Genomic DNA, 21858 nt, shown 5'->3' with positions numbered 1-21858 from the left:
AGAAGACAAAACAGTTTTAAATCCACAGCCCTTACATTTACAGTCCACCTCAGGAGCTCACGCCACCCCTGCTCTATTCCCAGACCCCAGGTGGCAGAGGAGGTGATAACACAAACAGTAGCTACCTTTGGGTAATAAATAATACTTAAATAAATCAATCCCACCAGCTCTCCTCCACTTAACGTGGGGCTCCAACGAGCAGCAGGGATTCTTCCTCAGCAGGGCCTCTTTGCAGGCAGCAGCAACTGCGAGGATTTGAGAAGCGCGAGCACCGGGAGGGAGCCGCTCTCAGCTGCCCAAAAGAGGGGGAATAAATTGCAGAGTAGCACAGTGACAGTGGACAAAAGGCAAATTTAGACCTGGCATCAGACACATAAATTGCTAAGAGTTCTTATGACTGGAGGTTAATCCTCAGGGATTGCATGGCCCAGTGCCCCCCTGCTGCACAGGCCACCACATCTGCTTTGCTGCTTGAGATCAATCCCTCCCTCTGGTCAGAGGACTGGGGCAGATATAATAGTGCTTCTTGTTTAAGCTCTGTGTCTGGAAACACACACTTAAAAACAAGACAGAGTGGCATAACCAGCCCCTGTGAACTGTTTGGCCCCTTGCAGTATGATAACCAGCTCTTATCCTTTAGGATGCATGTTCAGACACTGCAAGGAAACTGGAGCTGAGCTGGAAAAGGGAACTTGAAGACAGAGCAAGGGTGGAGTTCATCTTGTAAGGTGGATTGTGAAAAGCGCTACAGACTTGCTAGCAATCAAGTGTATTTGGCTTCTGTTTCACTATTATGGGTCAAGGGCTTTGTCTTTTTTCCCCCATGTTTGAATCAAGCAGTTTTAAAGCTAGGTGTAGGTACTTTGAATCATCTATGCATTTCAAGTTAATTATTTTAAAGGCATCATGAAATACAATCACAAAGTACTAAAAACTGTAAATTAAATGAGAGCTTATATGTCCCTACTGTGCTTGCCCATTTATAAAAATATTGAAATAATGATAACATTGACTGTCAGTTTAAAATAATTATAAGGAGTTTGAGACTGGAGCATATTACCCTCCAAGGGTACTGAAGGAGCTGGTGGAAGTCCTCACCGAGACACTTTCTACCATTTACCAGCAATCCTGGCTAACTGGGAAGGTCCCAGTTGTCTGGAAGTTGGCAAATATGACTAAGCCCATCTACAGAAAGGGCTGAAGGAGTCTCTAGGGAACTACAGGCCTGCCAGCCTGACCTCACTGCCAGGGAAGATCTTGAGGCAGATCAGCTTGGTTGCCATCATATGGCACACATGGGGCAACCAGGGGATCAAGCCCAGGCAGCATGGGTTGATGAAAGGCAGGTCCTGCTTGACCAACCTGACCTCCTTCTACAATGAGGTGACCCACTCAGTGGATGAGGGAAAAGCTGTGGGTGTATCTACGAGGACTTATGTAAAACCTTTGACATCATTTCCCACAGCATTCCCCTGGAGGAACCAGCTTGGATGCATGTACTCAGCGGGTAAAAACTGGCTGGATGGTGGGGCCCAGGGAGTGGTGGTGAGTGGAGTTAAATCCAGCTGGTTATCAGTCACCAGTGGGGTTTCCCACGGCCCTGTAGTGGGGACCAAGTCCTGTTTAATGTCTTTATTGGCGATCTGGATGAGGGAAGTGAGTGCACCCTCCATCAGTTTGCAGATGACACCAAGGTGGGTGGGAGTGTCAATCTGCTGGAGGGCAGGAAGACTCTACAGAGGGATCTGGACAGGGTGGATCAATGGGCCAAGGCCAACTGGATGAGGTTCAACAAGGCCAAGTGCTGGGTTCTGCACTTGCATCAAAAAAACCCCAAGCAGCACTATAGGCTCAAGGCAGAGTGGCTGGAAGGCAATCCAGAGGAAAAGGACCTGGGGGTGCTGGTCAGCACTTGCTGAACACGAGCCAGCAGCGTGCCCAGGTGGCAAAGAAGGCCAGCAACCTGGCCTGTATCAGCAATAGTGTGGCCAGCAGGACCAGGGCAGTGATAATCCCCCTGTACTCAGCACTGGTGAGGCCACACCTCGAGTGCTGCGTGCAGTTCTCTGGGGACCTCACTACAGGAAGGATATTGAGGTGCTGGAGCGAGTCTAGAAAAGGACAACAGAGCTGGTGAAGGGTCTGGAGCACAAGTCCTGTGAGGAGAGGCCGAAGGAGCTGGGGGTGTTTAGCCTGGAGAAAGGAGGCTCAGGGGACCTCATCACTCTCTACAACTCCGTGAAAGGAGGTTATAGCCAGGTGGGATTCAGTCTCTTCTCCCAGGTAACAAGGGACAGGACAAGAGGAAATGGCCTCAAGTTGTACCGGGGGGAAGTTAGATCAGCTATTAGGACATTTTTTTTCACAGAAAAGGTTGTCAAGCACTGGAACAGGCTGCCCAGGGAAGTGGTCAGTCACCATCCCTGGAGGTATTTTAAAGATGTGTAGAAGTGGTGCTTTAAGGACATGGTTTAGTGGTGGGTTTGGCAGTGCTGGGTTAATGGTTGGACTCAATCATTTTAAATGTCTTTTCCAACCAAAATGATTCTATGATTTATTGCAGGTTCCTGGATAACAGCCTTTTCAAATACTGGTATTTTCAAGTGCACAGAAGTTTACAATTCCCTAATTAAACATCAATCACCTTACACATGCTATTGTTTGAAACTTTGTTTCATGCTTATTACTCTGAGATTGTAGAAGTTATTGTATTCTCAAACATTGTGGTTTACACACATTTTCAAGACATTTACTCCCTCTGTGTAGCGTACAAGGCAAATAAGGATGTGGGGTTATCTCTCTCTCTCTCCCCCATCTTAACTAAGCTAATTGAAAGTTATATATCTAAGTTATCCAGTGCACCTACTGAGCCTGTCTCACATTCCTGCACACAGACTTGAGTGCCTTGCAGTTAAAATGTATTAGTTCAAGTCCCATAATGCTTCTCAGCTACACACGATGAGAGAGCCAGATTAACACTTCAACGACACTTTCATTACCTTATTTTGGTAAGCCATCTTTCCCCAGTCTTGTTATTTCACATATTCAAACTTCTTTGGAAAGTGATACCACCTAGAGATATTGGAGGAGGGTTTGTTGAATCCATGTTCAACACCAGCATGGGACACAGTAAGCAAGGTGGTGTAAAAAGTCCTTATAGAACTGAGAAAGCAGCAGACCTTACCTCCTGGCAAGCCACTGGAATCCAAGCACTTGTCAATTTTATGTTGTTTTGCTTAATACTTCCTGAATTACTTCTTTTAAGTTACTTTGTGTGAAGGCAATGCTACACAAAAGAAGGTGAGAGTAAGTTATTATTTGTCATTTATGTTACAAAATTCATAATGCCCATCTTTCTGAAAATTATACCCTTTCAGTGCTATGCCAAATAAAACACCCTCATATTATGTAACTACCTACTGCTAGAAGTATTCAAACTTCAGTTTGTGTCAGTTTAACACAGTTCTCCCTATTTCTGCCCTATTTTGTAGTGTAACACTGCTGTGAAATCTTAAAAAGCTGACATATTATACTCCCCAAATGTAAATAAAGTTTCTCTAATAAGAAAGCATCAAAGAGATTATGCTGCATAACAACAGAAGCTGTATTTCAGGAATTCAAGACAAATGGAAATGAACAAAAGGAGAGGAAGGTCTGCTACATGCAGTTTTATGGACAGAATGAGCTACATTTGGCACTTAACAGATTCAGTACCGTGTCAGGAAAGAAATCAAGCTGCTGGGACATCTAAGAAAAGCCCCAAAATGTAGGGTCATATAAGAGAGAACCCTAACTAGGAAAACAGAATCGGAGAAAAGGTGAATAATGGACTTGGACAGCTTTGCTGCTGTGACAGCCATGAATTCAAGTTCCATTAGACTGAAAAGAGCATTTATTAGAGAAAAGGTTTAATGTTCAGGCTACTTGGAAAATATCTGGGACAATACTATCTTATATTATAAAACAGATGTTTAAAACATAAATTTTAAAAACATAGATTTAAAAATATATATTGAATCAGACTATTTTTGTAACAAAAAGTGAAGAGTATCTGGCCTTGTACTGCAGGATGGTTTCAGCAGAACCCTCCACTCAAAGCAGTGCTAAACCTGCTTTCTGTGCTGTCATTCTTTTTAGGATTGAGATCACATGCCTTCAGTGGCCTATTTCTGTTCATTTTTACCTGGACTGTAAGAACATCCATGGGTTCTGCTTTTGCACATAAACATCTCTCCTCAAAAGCTGATTTTGGGCCAAACACTAAGGAATTTTTACGAGAGCCAATAACTCAGCAGTAGTGATACCTCTCTTTCTTATACTAACACAGCTCAAATAACTCCAATTAACTTACTTGTGATTTACACCACTAAAGTGAGAGATGAATTATTGCCCCAGCACGCAACACACTGAAGGGTTTTTTTATTACCAAAGGGAAAGGGAGAAGAGGTGGTTGATGCAGTTGCTGCCCCTCTGCTCCCCCCACACTGCGGGTACACAATGGCTCCTCTGAGAGCTCCTGAACGCTGCTGTTACAGCAAGGTGATTTCAGGTGACCTGCTCCTAGCACTGGGTGAGGGCAGGCAACCAGAGGTGCCACCTTTGTCCATCATGCCCAGCCAAGCTGTCCTTCATTTGTCCTGAAAATTACTTCAAGTACCTGTAAACTCAGTTCGTTTCAGTACATCACCCATCTTAAAATTTAAAGCACGACGTTTCCTATTATTGAATAATATTTTAAAAATGCTATTGTACGCAGAAGACATGGCTTAGGTCAAATTTTTAAGAGCCTGCCATTATTCTGTGTGTATTTTAGTCACCCTGTTTTCCAAGGATCGGGGCACTGTAACATAGCCAGCGTTACTAACGAGTCAATTACGAATAATCTGCCGCTTTCCTAAACCACAGAGGAACGTGCTAGAACCGCTATCACGATAAATCTACAGACAATTTTGGTTAAGGCTTTACAAGGGTTTAAGAAAGTTTGTTTAGGCCTCAAAGCAAAGCCATCCATCTGCCCTAAAGACTCACTGCTGGAAGAGCTCAACTTCTAACACTGCCACTATTGTGGCCAGGCCACAGCAGGAGAGTAAGTGTTAGCCCTGCTGCTTTTAAGAAGACAAATCAGCATTAGTTTTAAATTAATGGGTTGGGAACTAGACTCAACATACATTTTTAACTAACAGCATTTAAATAAAAGCAACAACCAGCTGCTGCTCACTTGAATATGTCTATCCATTTGCAGGGAAAGTGACATTGGTCAAAACCTAAAATAATGGAATCCAAAGCCAAGCTGGACATATTACCTTTAATACATTTCAGGTACACCAAAATACTCAAAATTATGTGTCTCCAGGAAACACCTGACTCTGTGGACTCCACTTTCTTAAGTGGAGACTTTAGGAAAAACACTCAGAATACAGGCTGCCAAATAAAAGCAAACAGTAAAGTCAAGAGCATTTGGTGTGTGAGACTACTTAGTATTCAGACGTTATAGCACAGTAGTACCTAAAAACTGCAGCCTCCCTAAGCTGTGCATGATCTATGTTACAGGCTCTCCAGACCTCAGAGGCCTTTTTCTGATAAAGTGAGTGAATAAATAGTCAAAAGATAACACCATAAAAGTGAGGGTAGTTCTGCCATAGTGACACTGGATCCAAATTCATGAGTCTGCAGAGATCTGTTAGGAGGAGAAGCTATTGCCTTCCTTCCAGACTGTAACTTCTACAGATTGAGCTTTTTATTGCTAAGGCAGGACTTGTTTCGCGTTGTGGGAATATGCAACACTTAGTAGGATGGTGTCCCAGCTCACTATCATAAATCAAATGCTAGATGTACAGGCACTTCAGATGTTATTGGCAGAAATAAAATTTAATATAGCTTGCCAGCATGTGGAAAAAATTTAAGGTCCAATTCAATGAAGTCAGTGTGATTTTGGCCTGAATCACCCATCTGCTACCTATATTAAGTAGTATAACATTCTTTATATAAATAAAATATATTCAGTTTTTATCACATTTGACATTTCTTACAGTGCTAAAACTTTCGTCATTTGTCAACCTGTATTTTTAGAGCCCTCTTGGACTGACTGCCAGGACTCCATCTGGCAAAATGAGGGGTGTTCCTGATTCAAAGCACTTCAAAGGAATTCTCCCACATCAATTAAAAAAGATCAAATTAAAGTGATTATGGGTGATTGCAGAAAGATGGATTTTAATTTTCTTTAAAAACACAAACAGTGTAACAGTAGCTTAAAACTCCCTTATGTTACTCTATCAACTACCTACCCATCTACCAGTACTTTGTATGAGGTGACTGCATTCCAAGTGATTACTGAGCCTGGTGTAACACTTTAGAGGACTTAATGTAAATTCTTGTATAATTTTTTTTAAACTAATTGATGTATTACCTACAATCTAAATGTGATTATGACCTGAAAAACACAGACCCTAAGGAAAATATAGACAACTAAAGTATCTAATACATTAAATATAATTTTTTTTCCCCTTGGGTGAAGTGAATTTTAAAGAATTGGTCTCAGGTATAAGCCCCACTTCCAGAAAGATCCTGGCTTGTATGTTTTATTCCTTAAGAAAGCTTACTAGCAACTTCAGACCCACAAACAGGCAACTGGCTTCCCACATGAAGTCTCTTTCCTTCCTTGAATTATCAAAGAGATGCCACTTTAAAGACACTTCACATGTGCAAGTTACTGTAAAGTCTTTCCTAGGAAGCTCGCCTGTCATGTCTCAAGCTACATGTCATCACTGACAGAAGAATTCTCAAACACCCCAGCGTGGATTATCCATAGAAATAAAGCTCTGCATCTTCTAAAGCCAGGACCGTGTTACTTCATGGAGGAAGCACCAGTCAGTGCCAGTGGTAGAGCCCTTAAGCCCACCTGGGCAGCCTCCAAGAGAAGCACCACACTGAGCCACACTCTGTGGTGTGCACACACCTAAACTCCCTGTGCTATCCCAATGCATGGGAGGACTTCAGTGACAGCAAATTAGTTAATGGAAATTGGAGTATTTTAGGCTCATCAGCTACCCTTGGGACTTGGCTATCATTGGCAAGCCTTCGAGAGATGTCTCAGTAGGATGTAATGGTTCCTGTTAAGATTTCATGGAGTGGAAAAGAATCCCACCTCTCCTTGCTTGCTCTTAGTAGCTGGTAAAAACTTAATTATTAGTATTTATTTATTTATCTCCTGAATTTTCTGGGGATAGAGCAATGCATCGCTTCATCAGCCTTTACCTCTCATTGGAATCAACTCCTATTCTCTTCCACTCTCCATGGCTCAGAATTTTAGAGGCCACACATGAACTGACATAGATGCAGTGCACACACACACACACACTGCCATGTCCATAAGTATTAAACTTATCTAAGTCCATGACTGCTCCTTGTCCAGCTACCGATTTTGGAAAGGATAAAGCAGTTGGCAGGGGAGCAATGGCAAAGTCACAAAAGGCAAATACAGCGGTGATCCTGTTCACTAGCCCAGTACATGAGTTCATTATAATCTTTTCTAAGAGCATGTTACATCACAGCACCTTATCTGCCCCATTTTTTAGCCTTTAAGAACATATAAATAATAAGAGAAATATAACATTAATCCCTGTTGCTTACCTCACCATTATAAAACCAGTTATATAGCAGTCCTTACCCAAAATACAGGAGGGAAAACTGGCTTAGGAAAAAAATTTCACTTTTGAGCTCATCAGCTCAAAAAGTCCTCTGTTCTGTAGATGCATTAACTGGGGACCTCCCCTAAGGCCCCTAAGGTCTCAAAGGCACTGCTGTGAATGACAGCTGAGGTGACAGGCACTACACAAGCATTACACATTGGTTTTGTAAGGTCAGACTCACACTGCACTCAAGCAGGTGCAGTGGGTAGGAAAAAAATTGGAAAACAGCAACAGCCCAGTTTATTTCTTATCCCTTTTACCACCTTCAGATTGCTAGCACTGCAAGTCTTAGCTCTTTATAATTAATGGCCTCTGAGGTGCACAGAAAAGCCTTGGATTGCTCCCCTTAAAAACGTTTAGAAAGAATCAGGCTTTAAATTGAGAGATGAGCTTCAAGGTAGCTAAAACTGAGTTTTCTAACTCAGAAAGAATGATACGCTTCGTAAACCATGCAAAATTATTTTAGCTTTTGCTGTAGATTTCAACCTCTTAGTCTGTTGCAGTCACTGAGATATGTAAGCACCAACATCACTACTCCCAGACAAACCAAAGTGGTTTGTTGTAAGATATGAATCTTTTGTATCCCTTCAACATGAACTCCAGGACAGAAAAAGCCAGGCTTTTCCCCCAGGTATTCATTACACACCAAGTACATGATATCACACCAGCCTATGAAATCTATCTTCTGTGTCCAATAAATCAACACAACCAGCATAACCAAATGATTATAGGAAGAGAGATTTGTCATTAAGGCACATAGCAATTATGACATGCTACACATTTCCAGCTTTCAAATCCACTCTCCCTGAACGATGAGACCAGCAAGTATTCCCACAACTATTCACAGCTATCATTTGACTAAACCCTTACACAGATACAACATCTGAAATCCAACGTTTTGGTTACATCATTTACTTCAGTATTTGTAACTTCATCTTGGAACTTCTCAGGGTAAGAACACTCAGAACACAGTATTTGAATTTATGCATTTGAGCCTTTTGATTGACTTAATCTGATACTGTTGACAGTAAGTCCAGAAGATGTGCATTGACTACGCCTTTCTCCACAGCGGATTAACTTCGTGGGAAAAAGTTCAGCATTGCAAGGCACTTCATACCCAATTTTATAACCCCTGATTTTATATACATACATCTGTCACCCACATAAACTGTATTTTTCTTGTCATTAATGAGAAGTAAACAATGTTCACTTACTATTGTTTTCACCCGTATTCTCTGGTATTTAATGGTAAAGTCTTTACAGTAACTGCCAGAAAGGGTAGTTTAAAATGTTTTAGTGCACTATATACACAGAAATGCAACAAGGGCAGTGTACATGCTGTTGGCCTCCAAGAGCTTTTCTTCAGATTTTGTTAGGATGAATAGATAAAAAATATTCCAAAATAACCTGCCCTGCAGAGCTGGTCTTTCAGACAAACCTAAATGAAACAATTATAGTCCTGCCCTGGTTCAAGGTGTGCATAAGCCTGCCAAGGTAGCAGTAGAATAAAGGTAAGTAATGTACTCAGGAAATGTGGCCATCTCAGTCTGACCCAAATGTTATCAATCTCACAAGCCCTGGCTTCAAAAAAAGGGAGTTTCTTCGCAACGCTTTATTTCTTGGGATGGTTTATAAGGAGAAATCAAACCCTAATCCCTTGGACAAAACCTAAATGAAACATAATCCATCTTATGAGTTACAGCAAAAAAACATTCTGGACAACATCAGGTTTTACTACATGTAATGGCTTTATGAAATGTATAAATGTTACTGTTCTATAAAATACATTTTTCATTCCAAAAGGCAAATTATAATTCATATTTATTCAGGACTTTCCTTTTTAGCGTTTTAAACTTACTTTGAAAAGAAAGACACAGGATTGCCAAATTAAAGGTTTATTATAGTGTTTTTATTAACAAACTTTCATTGGAAAGTTCTGGGCGCATTAACATAGGAGGCACATTGGCTTCGATGTTTGGCATTTGACAGTCAACAGAATTGCACTTCACTGCGATAGCCTTGCTACAACAGTGTGAACTTTCACGGCAACCCTCGTGGCGAGCCTCTCTCACTGACCTACTCAGCAGGTGCTTTTTATCATTTTGGTCGGCCTTCAAAACCTGCTCATTCTGCAAAGAATGCTGATCTATCTTGCTCTCAGCTTTCTTTTTCTGCTTGGACAGAGAGGCTTTCTTGCTTTCAACCCCATTCGCTTCTGTACCACCTTTTTCATCACACTTGTCTGTCCGCTGACAGAATCCCTTTTGGTTATTTGAGATGCTGTTCTCACATTCAGAGCAACGCACTATTAGAGGTCCTGCGTTTCGGCAGAGAAACTGCGAGGAGCTCATCACCTTTGGAACAGTTCTTACGTTCTCCTCCGGGTTTTGATGAGCGTGTGTATCGGTCCTGTTTATTCTTTGATGTGCCTGAAACTGTTGCATGGACTGGAGGAAAAAATTTTTAGGCAGAGAGTTCTGTGTCATCGTTCTTTTGAGCCTTCCTTGAAGGCAACTGCAGTGGAGGACATGCTGGACTGGATGTACATAACCTTCGGTAGCTTGCTGTAAAGCATTTATAGGAGCTACAGAACTCTGGATCTGTACAGTTCCCGGAGAAGGAGAACACTGGTAACAGAAGGTGTCACTTAACTGGTGACATGAGTGTGGACTCCACTGCGCTGCCACTTGCTTATATGCATCAGGACAGCTGCACTGCCTGTTTTGAGAGAAAACTGGGCATATGGTGTGTTGGTCAATAGAAGTCTGCAGCACAGCTGAACCAGCAACGTTTTTTATGCTTTTACTCACTTCACTGTTATAGGCTGGATGCATTGGCACACACATGTTTTGGGGCCTGCTGCTGAAGAGCTCTGAGCAGATATGAGTTTCTTCGTACGTCACCTTCTCTGCAGGGTTGCAGATACCGGTTTGTGACGCCAGGGGCTCAAGCTCATAGTGCTCATGCTCCATTTCTGGTTTTTGACTTCTGGAGTCCAGCTGATACTTGCTAACAGGATGTGATTTATTTTGACCTCTGCCTCCTTGGCCTCCTGAAAAGGTCTGAGAGAAGGCATTACACCGCAATTTTTTTGGTAGTGGGATCTGGCCACAAGTGCCCTGGGGTCCGAGGCATCGGCACATGCACTGGAAGAAGAATGTTGCAAAAGCCCAGCTAATGCACATTATAAGCATCATAAAAGTGCCAAGCTGCGTGTACGCCAGCACTGTCGAGGGCATCATCATTGCTCCGGCTACAAATGTGGTCAAGGCAGCCATTGCAATAGCAGAACCCATACGGCTCAGAGAAAAAATTACTTTTCCCTCTCGGTCAGGGTCAGGCGCTAAGCGATAAGCCACTCCATAATGAACAGCAAAGTCCACTGATAAGCCAACAGCCACCGAAATGGTGACAGATTCTAACACATTTAGCTCCCATCCCAGAAGAACCAGAGAACCTACAGTGACAAAAATAGTTCCGGCTATTGAAACTATTGCATAGAGGCTTATGATTATATTCCAAGTGGTAAGAAGCATTACGCTAAATGCAACAGCAACTGAAAGACCCATGGCAATCAGAGTACCGTCAGAAAGACTGTCCTGAAGATCATAAAATTCGAGGTTACTCACAAACCAACCATTGCTAAGACCTTCGGGAGCAGAACTAAGCTCATTTGAAATCCATGAGTCCACCTCTTTGTAGAACTGATGCATTTTCTCATAAGCCAGGGTAAAGAGGTAGGTGCTTTGGAACTCCAACACCACGGCCCTGATGGTGTCATTAAGGTCAAAGCGAGGTCCTGGGGTTTTGCTGTCTAAATGGTACCCTGTGCTTCTTTCTAGCTCCATTATAGCTCTCTTGATACATAATTCAAAAACTTCTTGTTTGTATGGAAAGCTCCAGTGGCTGCAGCAGGGGTAAAGAGATGGCTCATCACAGTCTTGATTTTCCATCCACTGCTTAAATGTTTCAATGAAGCAGCTTGTGAAGTCTTGTTCTTCAGTCTGATAAAAAAAGGTTTGGTTTCTTAACTTCTGACAGAAACGTAAAATCCAAACCTGTGAGGCTGGGTTAGCGATATTAAAACTGGTATCTAGCTGCAGCTTTCCTTTGCTTTTAGGGTTTAAAGGGTCACCATTATCCTCAGGTGTCACACCCCAGATTACTGTAATGGGCATGTGGAGCTCCTCTCCATGGTGGACACGTTCAAACATAAAAAGCTTTTTGTATTCTGCATCATATCGCTCAAATGGGTGGGAAGACCTAAATACCTGAAACTCAGAGAGCTCCAGCGATGGCAGTTTCATCTTTGGATTCACACACACGATATATGCTCCACCAATTGTTAAGGCAAGGAACCAGAAAAGCCAAATATATCGAAATTTGATTACAATGCATGGCAAAACTTTTTCAAAAAATATCCTGGATGCTTCCGAAACTGCAAAAATAATCTTGTGGAACATTTGGCACAACACTGTCCAGCAGTTTTTGTTGTTGTATACCCTCTGCTGAGGTTTCTTAAAGCAACTGAAAATATTGAGAAGGTATCGTTCATGTAACACAACTACAGCAGGCAGCCATGTGACCATCAAAACATAATTCACCAAAATGGCAGTGCCAGCATAAACACCAAAACACCTGATTGCTGTGATATTGCTGACGTAATTAGCATAGAAGGCAGCAGCGGTTGTAAAACTCGTGACAAACATGGAAAGAGCAGCGTGCTGCAGCGTGATGCTCACTGTCTCAGAGGTTCCAGCATGAGGTTTATCAAACTTTGTGTAGTTCCAAACGTCACATAAGACAAAAGCATCATCTGCTCCAATCCCAACAAGGATAATTAATGCTGTGAGATTCATGAATGGAAAGAACTCAAAATGAAATACTACCCGATAGAGAAAATAAGAAATAATCAAGGAACTAATTATTGCAAACATGGTCATCAGCGTGATAAACATGGACTTCGTGTACACACACATAACTAACAGAACAATTACAATGGCTATGGCAGGATACACAGTATCCATCAACAGGTAATCTTGAAACAACCTATGTTTTATTCCAAACTCAATCCCTGTGACGGTTGTTACACCATCAGAAGCGTTCCAGTTCTCAAAGTTATCTAGGTAAATACTCATCATGCTTTCCCCTTTCTCCGTCGGGGAGAAGAGCATGCTGTATTTTAAAGCTGGTAAAACATAGTCAGCTGTCTTTGGGCTTAGAAAATCCTTGTCCACTAGGTAGTGAAGGATCTGGTAAACAGCATTGTACTTGGTACATTTGCGAGGCACGTTTGTACACTTGAGTTGGTCCTTCCTTTTGGCATTCATATCCCAGCAGTCCGGCCCCAGGGTTCCATTGTAGTAGTATTTGGCACATGTGCGAAGCAGCTTTAGGGTGTGAGAGACGTCCCGTTCTACGATTTTTTGACACGATGACCTGTTGTTCAGAATAGCAATATAGTTGCCCAGTGTCCAGCTGGGACAGCACGAAGCAGCAGTGGCTCTCTGGCAAAGGTCACCAAACTGGGAATGGGATCTGATCTGTATAAAGACAGGCAGGGCAAACAGTCCAGTTTAAAGTAACAGTCCAAATTACTAGAAACGTTCACCCACAAAAACCCTCCAAACAAACAAAAAAACCCCAACCCAATCCCTGCTTCCCCCAAAAACCCCAACAAAACCAAACGAAAATGATGAAAATTCAGTTTATGGTTCTTCTGTGTTAACATTTTAAATTCTTATTTCCACACACATTGTTTTTGATCCGTATCCTCTTACACGCAGCAGACTCAGCAGTAACTTGTCACATTGGCACAGAATTGGCAGAAGCATTAAGAGTGTTGTAATTCTATTGTCTGAAGATACACTGAGGTATTTTGTTTCTTTCCAGACTGAGGACAGTTAATTCTCTTCTGTTATCTCTTGCTATATTCCTGAAAATAACCAATCAGCCATAAATCAATGAAGTTTCATTCTGCTTGGAATCATATTCTGAAGTTCCTAGGAGACTTACCATCCAAAAAGAAAGGATGTGACAGATGACTTCCATCACCTGACCCCTCTTCTACAACCCTGATTTTATGGCTCTCTTTTAGCTCTTGTGCAGCTGACAGACACTGCCCCTGACCTGCTCAGCCTGCCACCCAGGCACTGAACGTCCCTAAGTCATCCAGGATTTCCAAAACACAAGCACAAGCACACCACTGTCATGAAGCACCCCAATATAAGCCCTGATGCACACAGACAACAGTCACGCCTCTGAATGCTGCACCCATGGTGGGACAAAGTCCCAAGAGTTGACTCAGGAGCGGAGTGGAGGAAGTTGGAGCAGCAGCAAGGCCAGAGAAGTCATGGGAACAAGCAGACACCAGTGGCAAGTGCAGAGAGGGAGAGCTGGGACATGGGGGAGGACTGCTGGTGTCAACTCAAGTGACTGCACAAGGGTCAGGAACTCCTACCAGAGCTTTACAGAGATGACAGTAATTTTAACATCTTGGTTAAGGACTCTCCTGAACTGAACGAGTGTTAATCCCTTATAGGGATATTCTTCTTCCGCTTCAAGAATATTCCAGACATAGCTGAAGTCAGTAAAAGCATGACTTAGCTAAATCACCATGAGGCACTTCTATGAAAAACTGAATCAATAAAACAGAAGTGAAACTCTCAAGTAGCAAGGTTAGATAAGGGAAATTTCCTCAAGCTGAAAAAACTCGATCTTGGTAGGGCAAAAGGAACTTAAGTCTTAAAAACCAGAACTTTCAGTCTGTTATATGTGATGAAGTAGAATTAGTCCTTATATAGACTAATATGTATATAGACACATGTAAAAGTTCAGCCTTCATCAAGTTACACAGAATGAACACCTATTAATACAATCATGTTAGTACAGCCATGCACTTCAGTTTACAGAATTGGGCCCTGAAACATTATTTATGCATGCTTTAAGTTTAGGTGAACTGAAGTAAACCACATAGTTCTCTTTTTTTTTTTCCTTCTTTTTTTCTTTTGCAAAATTGCACAGGTTTATTATTAGCAATCTTTTATAATGCAGACCAAAAAAAATGCACTTGGGGCTTCTCATGGCAGTTATAAAAGCTTTAATATGGACTAAATTTTGTCAACCAGTTGTTGAACAATAACAAACTGGCATTCCCAAAAAACAGGATAATTCACATTTGATTGTTTCCAGATAAAAACACTCACACATGCAAACTCAGGAAAAACTGAACAACCTACTAAATAAAAGGAAGCACTGGAATAGCATATCTGTGTTTTTCATGGCACATCTCCAGGTTAGTCCTACGAGGATATAATAGGCAAATTGGGAGGAAAGGATTGTATTGTCTTCTCTACGTATTCAAGTTCAAGATGGGACAATGAGGTTTATATACTGTTCTTCAACACTCGCTGCAGGTCATAAACATTCACTGTTAAAGGAACTGCTGCCAAAGATAAAGTAACATGAGCTGGCAGCTGGAAATTAGAAATTAAAACACAAAATTTAGCTCCTGGTGGCTCATTAAAATATTATGTAAAATGTTAATAGATTGTAGCATTGAGCTTTGTTGGTGATCCAAAAGAACTGAAAAGGCCATTTTGCTGTTGCCAGACCTGGTCTGCCACTGGCAACATCACAATTTATTTTGGAACAAGTAAAGAAACTAAGCAGTGCAACCTGCACACATGCTGCATCTGTGGGCAGATCTGCCCAAATGGATCTCCGCAGTAACAGACATTTCCCCAATACACAGTTTTGGGGAAGCAGTCTGAAGAGATAACACAGTCTTTGAAGCTTATTAAAATAACAGTTTATGGATTAATGGGAAAACATTCTGCAATTAACAGGTGAAAAAAACCAAAAAAGGCTCTTCTTATCCAACTAGTAAAAAGTTAGAGCACCTCCTATAACTATTTTGTAAATAGAGTTTCCATGAAGATTATAGGAACTACCATATGCTGAGCAGCTGCAGGATGGAGCACCTAGGTGTCAGTAAAACATATAGTCAAAATAGTTACAAGCAGATGGGAATACAATTAACACATAAGGATATACTGTTGGTTCCATACTAAAGCAAATACTTGGTGCTGAAATCCTGCTTATCATCAGAAAAACATACAAATTTTAAGGTCTGGATTTGCAGAAAATAGTGTGATTTTCCCATCTTTGGGTACAGAAAGCTTTGCCACTTAGTTCAACGGAATTGTGGCTCTAAACAAGCTTGAATTCAACAGCAAAAATAACTCCAGTCAGGAAAGAGTTTGTAAGACCAGAAGGTCACCGGAGTCATAGATTTCTTCCGATCACTGCAGTGCAAATCAGCATCCTCCCTAGGGACTGGCTGCTACCAGAACTCAGTATTCACAAGTGGGGCATAGCACAGCACTTTGTGAGTTCTAAGAAGTGTTAAAAGTCCTTGAAAACTTTTAGAAAGTGTTAAAATAATTAAAAAATGTTATTTTTAAGTAACAAGCATTTAAAAAAGAAATAATGAAAAAAGCCTCAGCCCTTTCTGAGCCCTGAATATCTAATTTTTATTATAAATTTGCATACACAGACCAATAATAATTGCAAAACCTAACCATATCACTCTGTTTTATATACTAACTAGCTAAAAATCAATTCTGCTATCATGATACACTATTATTCTGTTCAGCTGCGGTATTCAATTACTACATTCTGAAGTAAATTACAAGTAAATTACAAATAAAGATCCACAGAAACATTATTTGCAACAATTTCCTCTATAAATATCTACACAACTGTGGGTGTAGCTGAAATTGCCAACATTTAGTTTTCTGAAGTGTTCTTATTTCAAAGGAAGAGCTGGTTTTATGGCTATAAGATGTGTGGTGCTTTCTTTTGAAGTAAAGTAGTTTCATCCTTCCCTCAGAAAGCAAAGCAGTGTTTGAAATAATACATTATTATCAAAATGTGCATATAGGGAGGAACCAAAGAAAAATTCCTCAAGAGTAACGCAATCATGACAGAGATTATTCTTCAGATGTAATTAACTGTCTTCTGTTAAATAGAATTATTATGGGTTTTTTTAATTCAGACTGCATTGCTTTGCAATGACCTATACTACCTGCGATTTACCTGCATCAGCTGCCTGTGTTACTAAGCTTCAACACTTAAACATGTAGATTAGAATTTCCTCCTTAACTCTCAATTTTTACCCTTGTAAATTACTCCACTGAATCTCCCGATTGAACTGGCAGTATGATTACTCCCCAGTTCAGTTCATGCAAAATTGATCTGGGTTAGTTTAAATACCATACTTTGCTCTCACCTGGCTCATTCTGATCAAAAGAGAGAAAGGACAACCACATGAGCCATCCTGTCAGTGCAATAATCTTTGATGGGGAAATAAGGAACACCTCACGAGCACATGAGGACAAAAACGACTGCCACCAAGGGAGGCCAACCAGGACAAAATGCCTGTCTGCAGAGTGCAAGGGAGATTCATTATACAATGTTTTGCTACAGCTCAACATTTTAACAAAGTAAACGACAGCTGTTGTGGGAAAAAAAAATTTGGAAATTTGATAAATTAACAGAATTGTCTAAAAGGCAACATCCTCATTAAATAAACGTGGTATAATCTGAATTTGTTTATGGTCAGTTTTGTTCTGCAGGAGAAAAAATGGAAATAAATAGATCAATATTAACAGGAGAAAACCATATTGCTTTATTTCCGTGCAAATTCACCGATACAAAAGTTCATGGCTATTCAGAGGTTAAAGGAGTTTACTCCAGCAAGTGACAAGCTTATATTTTACAAATGTACTATTGGGATGTTTATTTTATTTTAGCCTTTGTCAGTTAACTTCCTTCAGTCAAAAACGGACATCGACTTCAATCAGAGTGCTACATTACCTTCGTAACACATGTAAAAGAAGCCTCTGAACATGGTTATTCCAAAGGTTATTTTGACTATGCAAGGTACCAAGTAGAATGAAAGTCAAGTAAAAATACACCAGGCCAGACAGACCATGACAAAACATCACCTTTCATTTCCTCGGTTCTAAAGAGAAAACTAAGATATTACTCTGTAGGCACCATTATCCACATCTAATTAAGTGGGCTATATTTCTAGCTACTGTATCTATGTTCTGTTGATGCCCACTTGATCTCCATTCTAAACTAACAGAAAAAAAACCTGAGTGACCCCACCGGGTGTCAGAGAAAACTGCACGTGCGATGAGGGTGCATCTAGTTCACCTCAAGGTGAAAAAGCAAGGAAAATGAATTCTTTGCTGGGAAACGAGAACAAAATTCCATGGAATTTTATTCTATGAGGAAACACACAGTGAATATAAAGACAGTCCTTTCTGCAAAAAAACACTCCTGAAGCAACCCTCCTCTACCCCATTCTGGATGTTATTAGTAGCAAAACCAAAGAAATCTTCATACATAATCTGATTTACAAATTGCAAATTGTTTTTTAACTTTGCCTGCATGCTGACTGACCGTTTGACATGATGGGAACAATGTGAAGTCCTCTCATATGCTACCGGATGGTGATGGGCAGCAAAAGAAAATTTCAAATACATACTCCATATCTGCAAGTTTAACAAATTAAATGCCATATTTACTTACCCTCAAGTTATCTACATTGCACATTGACTTAATTGCATTCAAATTCCACAAATTCTCTCCTTCTGTTGATGTAAACACCACTCGTGAATAGCGATCACCTGAAATCACAAGAGGGGGGTTTTATTGATTGTTTGGGTGTGCCTGATATCAAAGCCTAAAGCAAAATCCCACTGTTCAAATGACACAGATGAAATCTTTGTCAGGTCATGGGAATTCACCTCCTTTTCAAGATGAGCTGTTTATCTGTAAGACTTGCTCCACATGAAAGTTTCCATTTCCTTAAAGTGCTTATAGTAAATATGGCATCTTTATACCACTCAGAAGCTCTACAGACTTCTGTTTAAGCAAACTATCTTCTCAAATATGACAAACAAATAAAAATCAAAAGATCTAATCAGCAAACTACGAAATTCTTGGCACAGCATAATGGCAGAACGCTGATAATAGTCATCAAAGGCTGATTTAGTAAGTCATTTGAGAATATAAATAATAATTATAAAGCTGTTTCTACAAGAATGTTTTTGCTTTAGAAGCAAATGACTGGAGTGGAAATTGTTGTGATATCCTTGAGGCCATTTTTAAGAATTCCACAGTTTAGACACATAGAGCTTAAATTACAAATTAAATTGCATTTATCAGAAGACAGCTTTTAGGAAAGGAAATAATTACTTAGTGGCAGTGAGATCTGAATGCATAGCTCACAAGGGAAACAGATACAAACAGAAATATACGGTACTGCACAACACAGTATGGTACTCTGTGTTAAGAAACATTATCACATTAATTAAAATATTCCAGAAAATCAAAAGGCTGAATTTTCCCCACTGTTGTGAATCTGCAGAATTTTTGTCTTCCACAAGACTCTAATGAAAAGACTTGGGGGTAGGGTTTTATGATGTCAGACCATGCTTTAGGATCAAGGGAACTGAAATCTGCAGATCATGGAGCAGACAAAGAAAGACACCAGGAATGACAACAACGGGTCAAGAGGAAATCAACTGTTTTCTTTACATAACGGACTGGCAAATTTTCCCATAGAAGTGCAATTCCTTCATGACTGCCACGATTGAGACTACACAGAAACAGCAGTGGAAAGAATGAGAGTGAGACTGTGCAGAAACAGCACGCAGGATAAGAGGAGTTAATTCTCTTTCAAGTTGCAGTTAATGCTCAGCAGAGTTTCGAGTACATTTCCTCTTCCTTACTCATGATATGCTCAGTCTAATTCGGTTCTGCTCACATGAGCAGAAATGACGACCTTGCTCACATCCTCTCACTTAGATATAAGACCGTACTGTAATAGAAAAAAGAAAATCTGTTCTTCACCCCAGTATTCACTGGTCATCCCTCTCTTAGATCAAGTAATATAAACAAATAACTTCACAATTATGTTTTTGTGCTCTGTTATCAGTCCTCACATATGGAAGTTGCTGTAAAAGAGAGCGAGTCGTTATATGAATAAAGTCAAGATCTACATCTGCTAATGCACGCTCTCTGCCAGAACAGGACTTATCAAAGTTCTGCAGTATGCCCTGTAAAAGGTCAATAGACTTCCTTGTCTTTTTTTGTCCTCTAGTTTAACTTGGTCAACTTCATAAGTCCCCAGTGTTTTTATTTTATTTTTGTTTCTTTGAGGGTTTTTTGTGTGTGCATTTCTTTTACCCTAAACAAACCCCTAACTTCTGTCCAAGATGACCAGTGGATGTCTTTTCAGACATATACAGGAAAAATATTTTGATTTAGGTTTTTTAGAACTAAGCTAATGGCACAGATAGAACACAACTTCTTCCCTACAGTGAATTAAGCTCTACCTCCATAGTCACACACAAAGCACTGCTTTTACAATGATCAGTAACACAAAGAACTAATAAAATTCTTTACAGGAAACGGAAACACTTAAAGGAAGCACTTTAAGTAAATACAGTTGCTTCCCAGGAAGAACCAATAGAACACAACATTTCAGCTGAATTTTCTCAAGACTTCTGCACACAGAAAGAAGGTGCTTATTGAGCCCATATGCCTGCTAAGCAAAAAATACTTTCCTATGTGGCATGCAATGTATAGAAGTGTTCAAAAACATACAACTGACAGAAGTCTTTAGCCTTCCTTACACCATTTCTTCACTTACTTGGAATATCACAGAAAAAGGTATCCTTGTGGAAGTTCCAGTCTGCTTGCCTCTTCTCTCTTTCATAGTGATCATCTGACCATCTGTCATCTTGATGACTAAACCAGAATAAATAATTTTACCTTAACTTAGCAAAGAACTTGCTAAAAGAGGAGCATCCAAACACATCACACACCTTAACAGCTCTTATATATGATAAAACACATTTTTACCAATGTGCCTCTGGTATACAAAAACTGACATAAATTAATTTTTTCTTTAAATTAACAGACTTTGAAGGAAATGACATTGAGTCTAGTTTTGAAAATATCCCTAACTCTAAGAGAAAACTAAAATTAAACACCTTTAAGAGTTTGAGATGGGAAACATCTAGCCTTATATGAAAGGCCTTGAGAATTGCAGATGATCAGATTCAATATTTATTGAAATCAGTGGAAGTACATACATTTAACTTCAGAGGGTGCCAATGCAAGCACTACATACATAGAAAAGACACCAGTAAAATAAAATACATTTAAAATACAAATTCCTACCTTTTAGCTTGCTCATCTGCATATTTGAAAGGATAGTTTGCAAGTGTTGCTTTATACCCTGTGTTTTTCACCATATTATTCCACGTGACCAGCCTCTGTCCTATGGCTGTCCCCCTTGGTTCAAAACCCTAAGAGGAGAAAATCACAAAATTCCATTAAGAGCTTTCATTCTTTAGCTCAAATGGGAAAGCGGAAACACGATCAAAGTGATGGATAGTTTTCATTATGAAGCATAATTACTCCAGGCATCTACTTCTAAAGGTAAAATGCTTTATGACAGGTCAGACAAAATAATGACCAACTGTACAGAGTGACGAGGGATTAAGAATTCTTGCATGTACTACTCCTCTCCCTGAGAAGAGATGATTTAGTCTACCAAATGTTCAACACCTAGTTTTCAGAGTAAGGGCATTCTACAAAGTCCTCTACATTATCTCATTTATCACTCTTTATTGATTAAATATGATTAAAAAACTCCAAAGTATACCTACTCTATTCCTCTAAGAGCAATAGAGTAGATATACTTAAGAGCTTTACATAATTTTGAAAGTGACATTGAAACAATTTTAACAACTTGACTGTTTTCAAGAAATATCCATTACATATGAATATGTACATATACACATACTATACTAGAAATAACAATAACTTATAGAAACAGTATATTTTTATTTAAGGATAATAATTAAATGCAGTATTTTCAATAAGAAGTCCTGAAAGTTACTCCTGTGTAAGACAGTTCAAGAAAAGTAAGAATTGAGCACAGTATTTAACAGAATCTGAAAAAGATTACTTTTAGTTTTCCAATATGGAGATCATTTCATCCCCAGAAGGCACTTGGAACCCCCTTCCCTTTAATACTGGCCCTCAGTCTTTGAAACCTGATTTAGAACGTATGGTCTGTTGT

At 40.1% G+C, this 21858-nt stretch overlaps 1 protein-coding gene across 6 annotated transcripts in view; it reads right to left on the bottom strand.

The window, feature by feature from the left end:
• Nucleotides 1-9575: 9575 nt before the first annotated feature.
• DISP1 (dispatched RND transporter family member 1) overlaps nucleotides 9576-21858 on the bottom strand; it is a 90582-nt gene continuing 78299 nt past the window's right edge. For all 6 annotated transcript variants that reach the window (XM_050316471.1, XM_050316473.1, XM_050316472.1 and 3 more), the window contains 4 exons: nucleotides 20952-21079; nucleotides 20419-20516; nucleotides 18291-18388; nucleotides 9576-13231 (listed from right to left, as the gene is read on the bottom strand). In XM_050316471.1, the coding sequence (XP_050172428.1) occupies nucleotides 9587-13231; nucleotides 18291-18388; nucleotides 20419-20516; nucleotides 20952-21079 (3969 nt within the window). In that variant the 3' untranslated portion in view covers nucleotides 9576-9586. The remainder of the gene's footprint in view (nucleotides 13232-18290; nucleotides 18389-20418; nucleotides 20517-20951; nucleotides 21080-21858) is intronic.

Source organism: Myiozetetes cayanensis, unplaced genomic scaffold (assembly GCF_022539395.1).
Source record: "Myiozetetes cayanensis isolate MyiCay16 unplaced genomic scaffold, myiCay2020 scf2-11, whole genome shotgun sequence".
NCBI classification, from domain to species: Eukaryota; Metazoa; Chordata; class Aves; order Passeriformes; family Tyrannidae; genus Myiozetetes; species Myiozetetes cayanensis.
The sequence above is the reverse complement of the archived record's forward strand: the minus strand, read 5'-3'. Positions and strand labels throughout refer to the sequence as shown.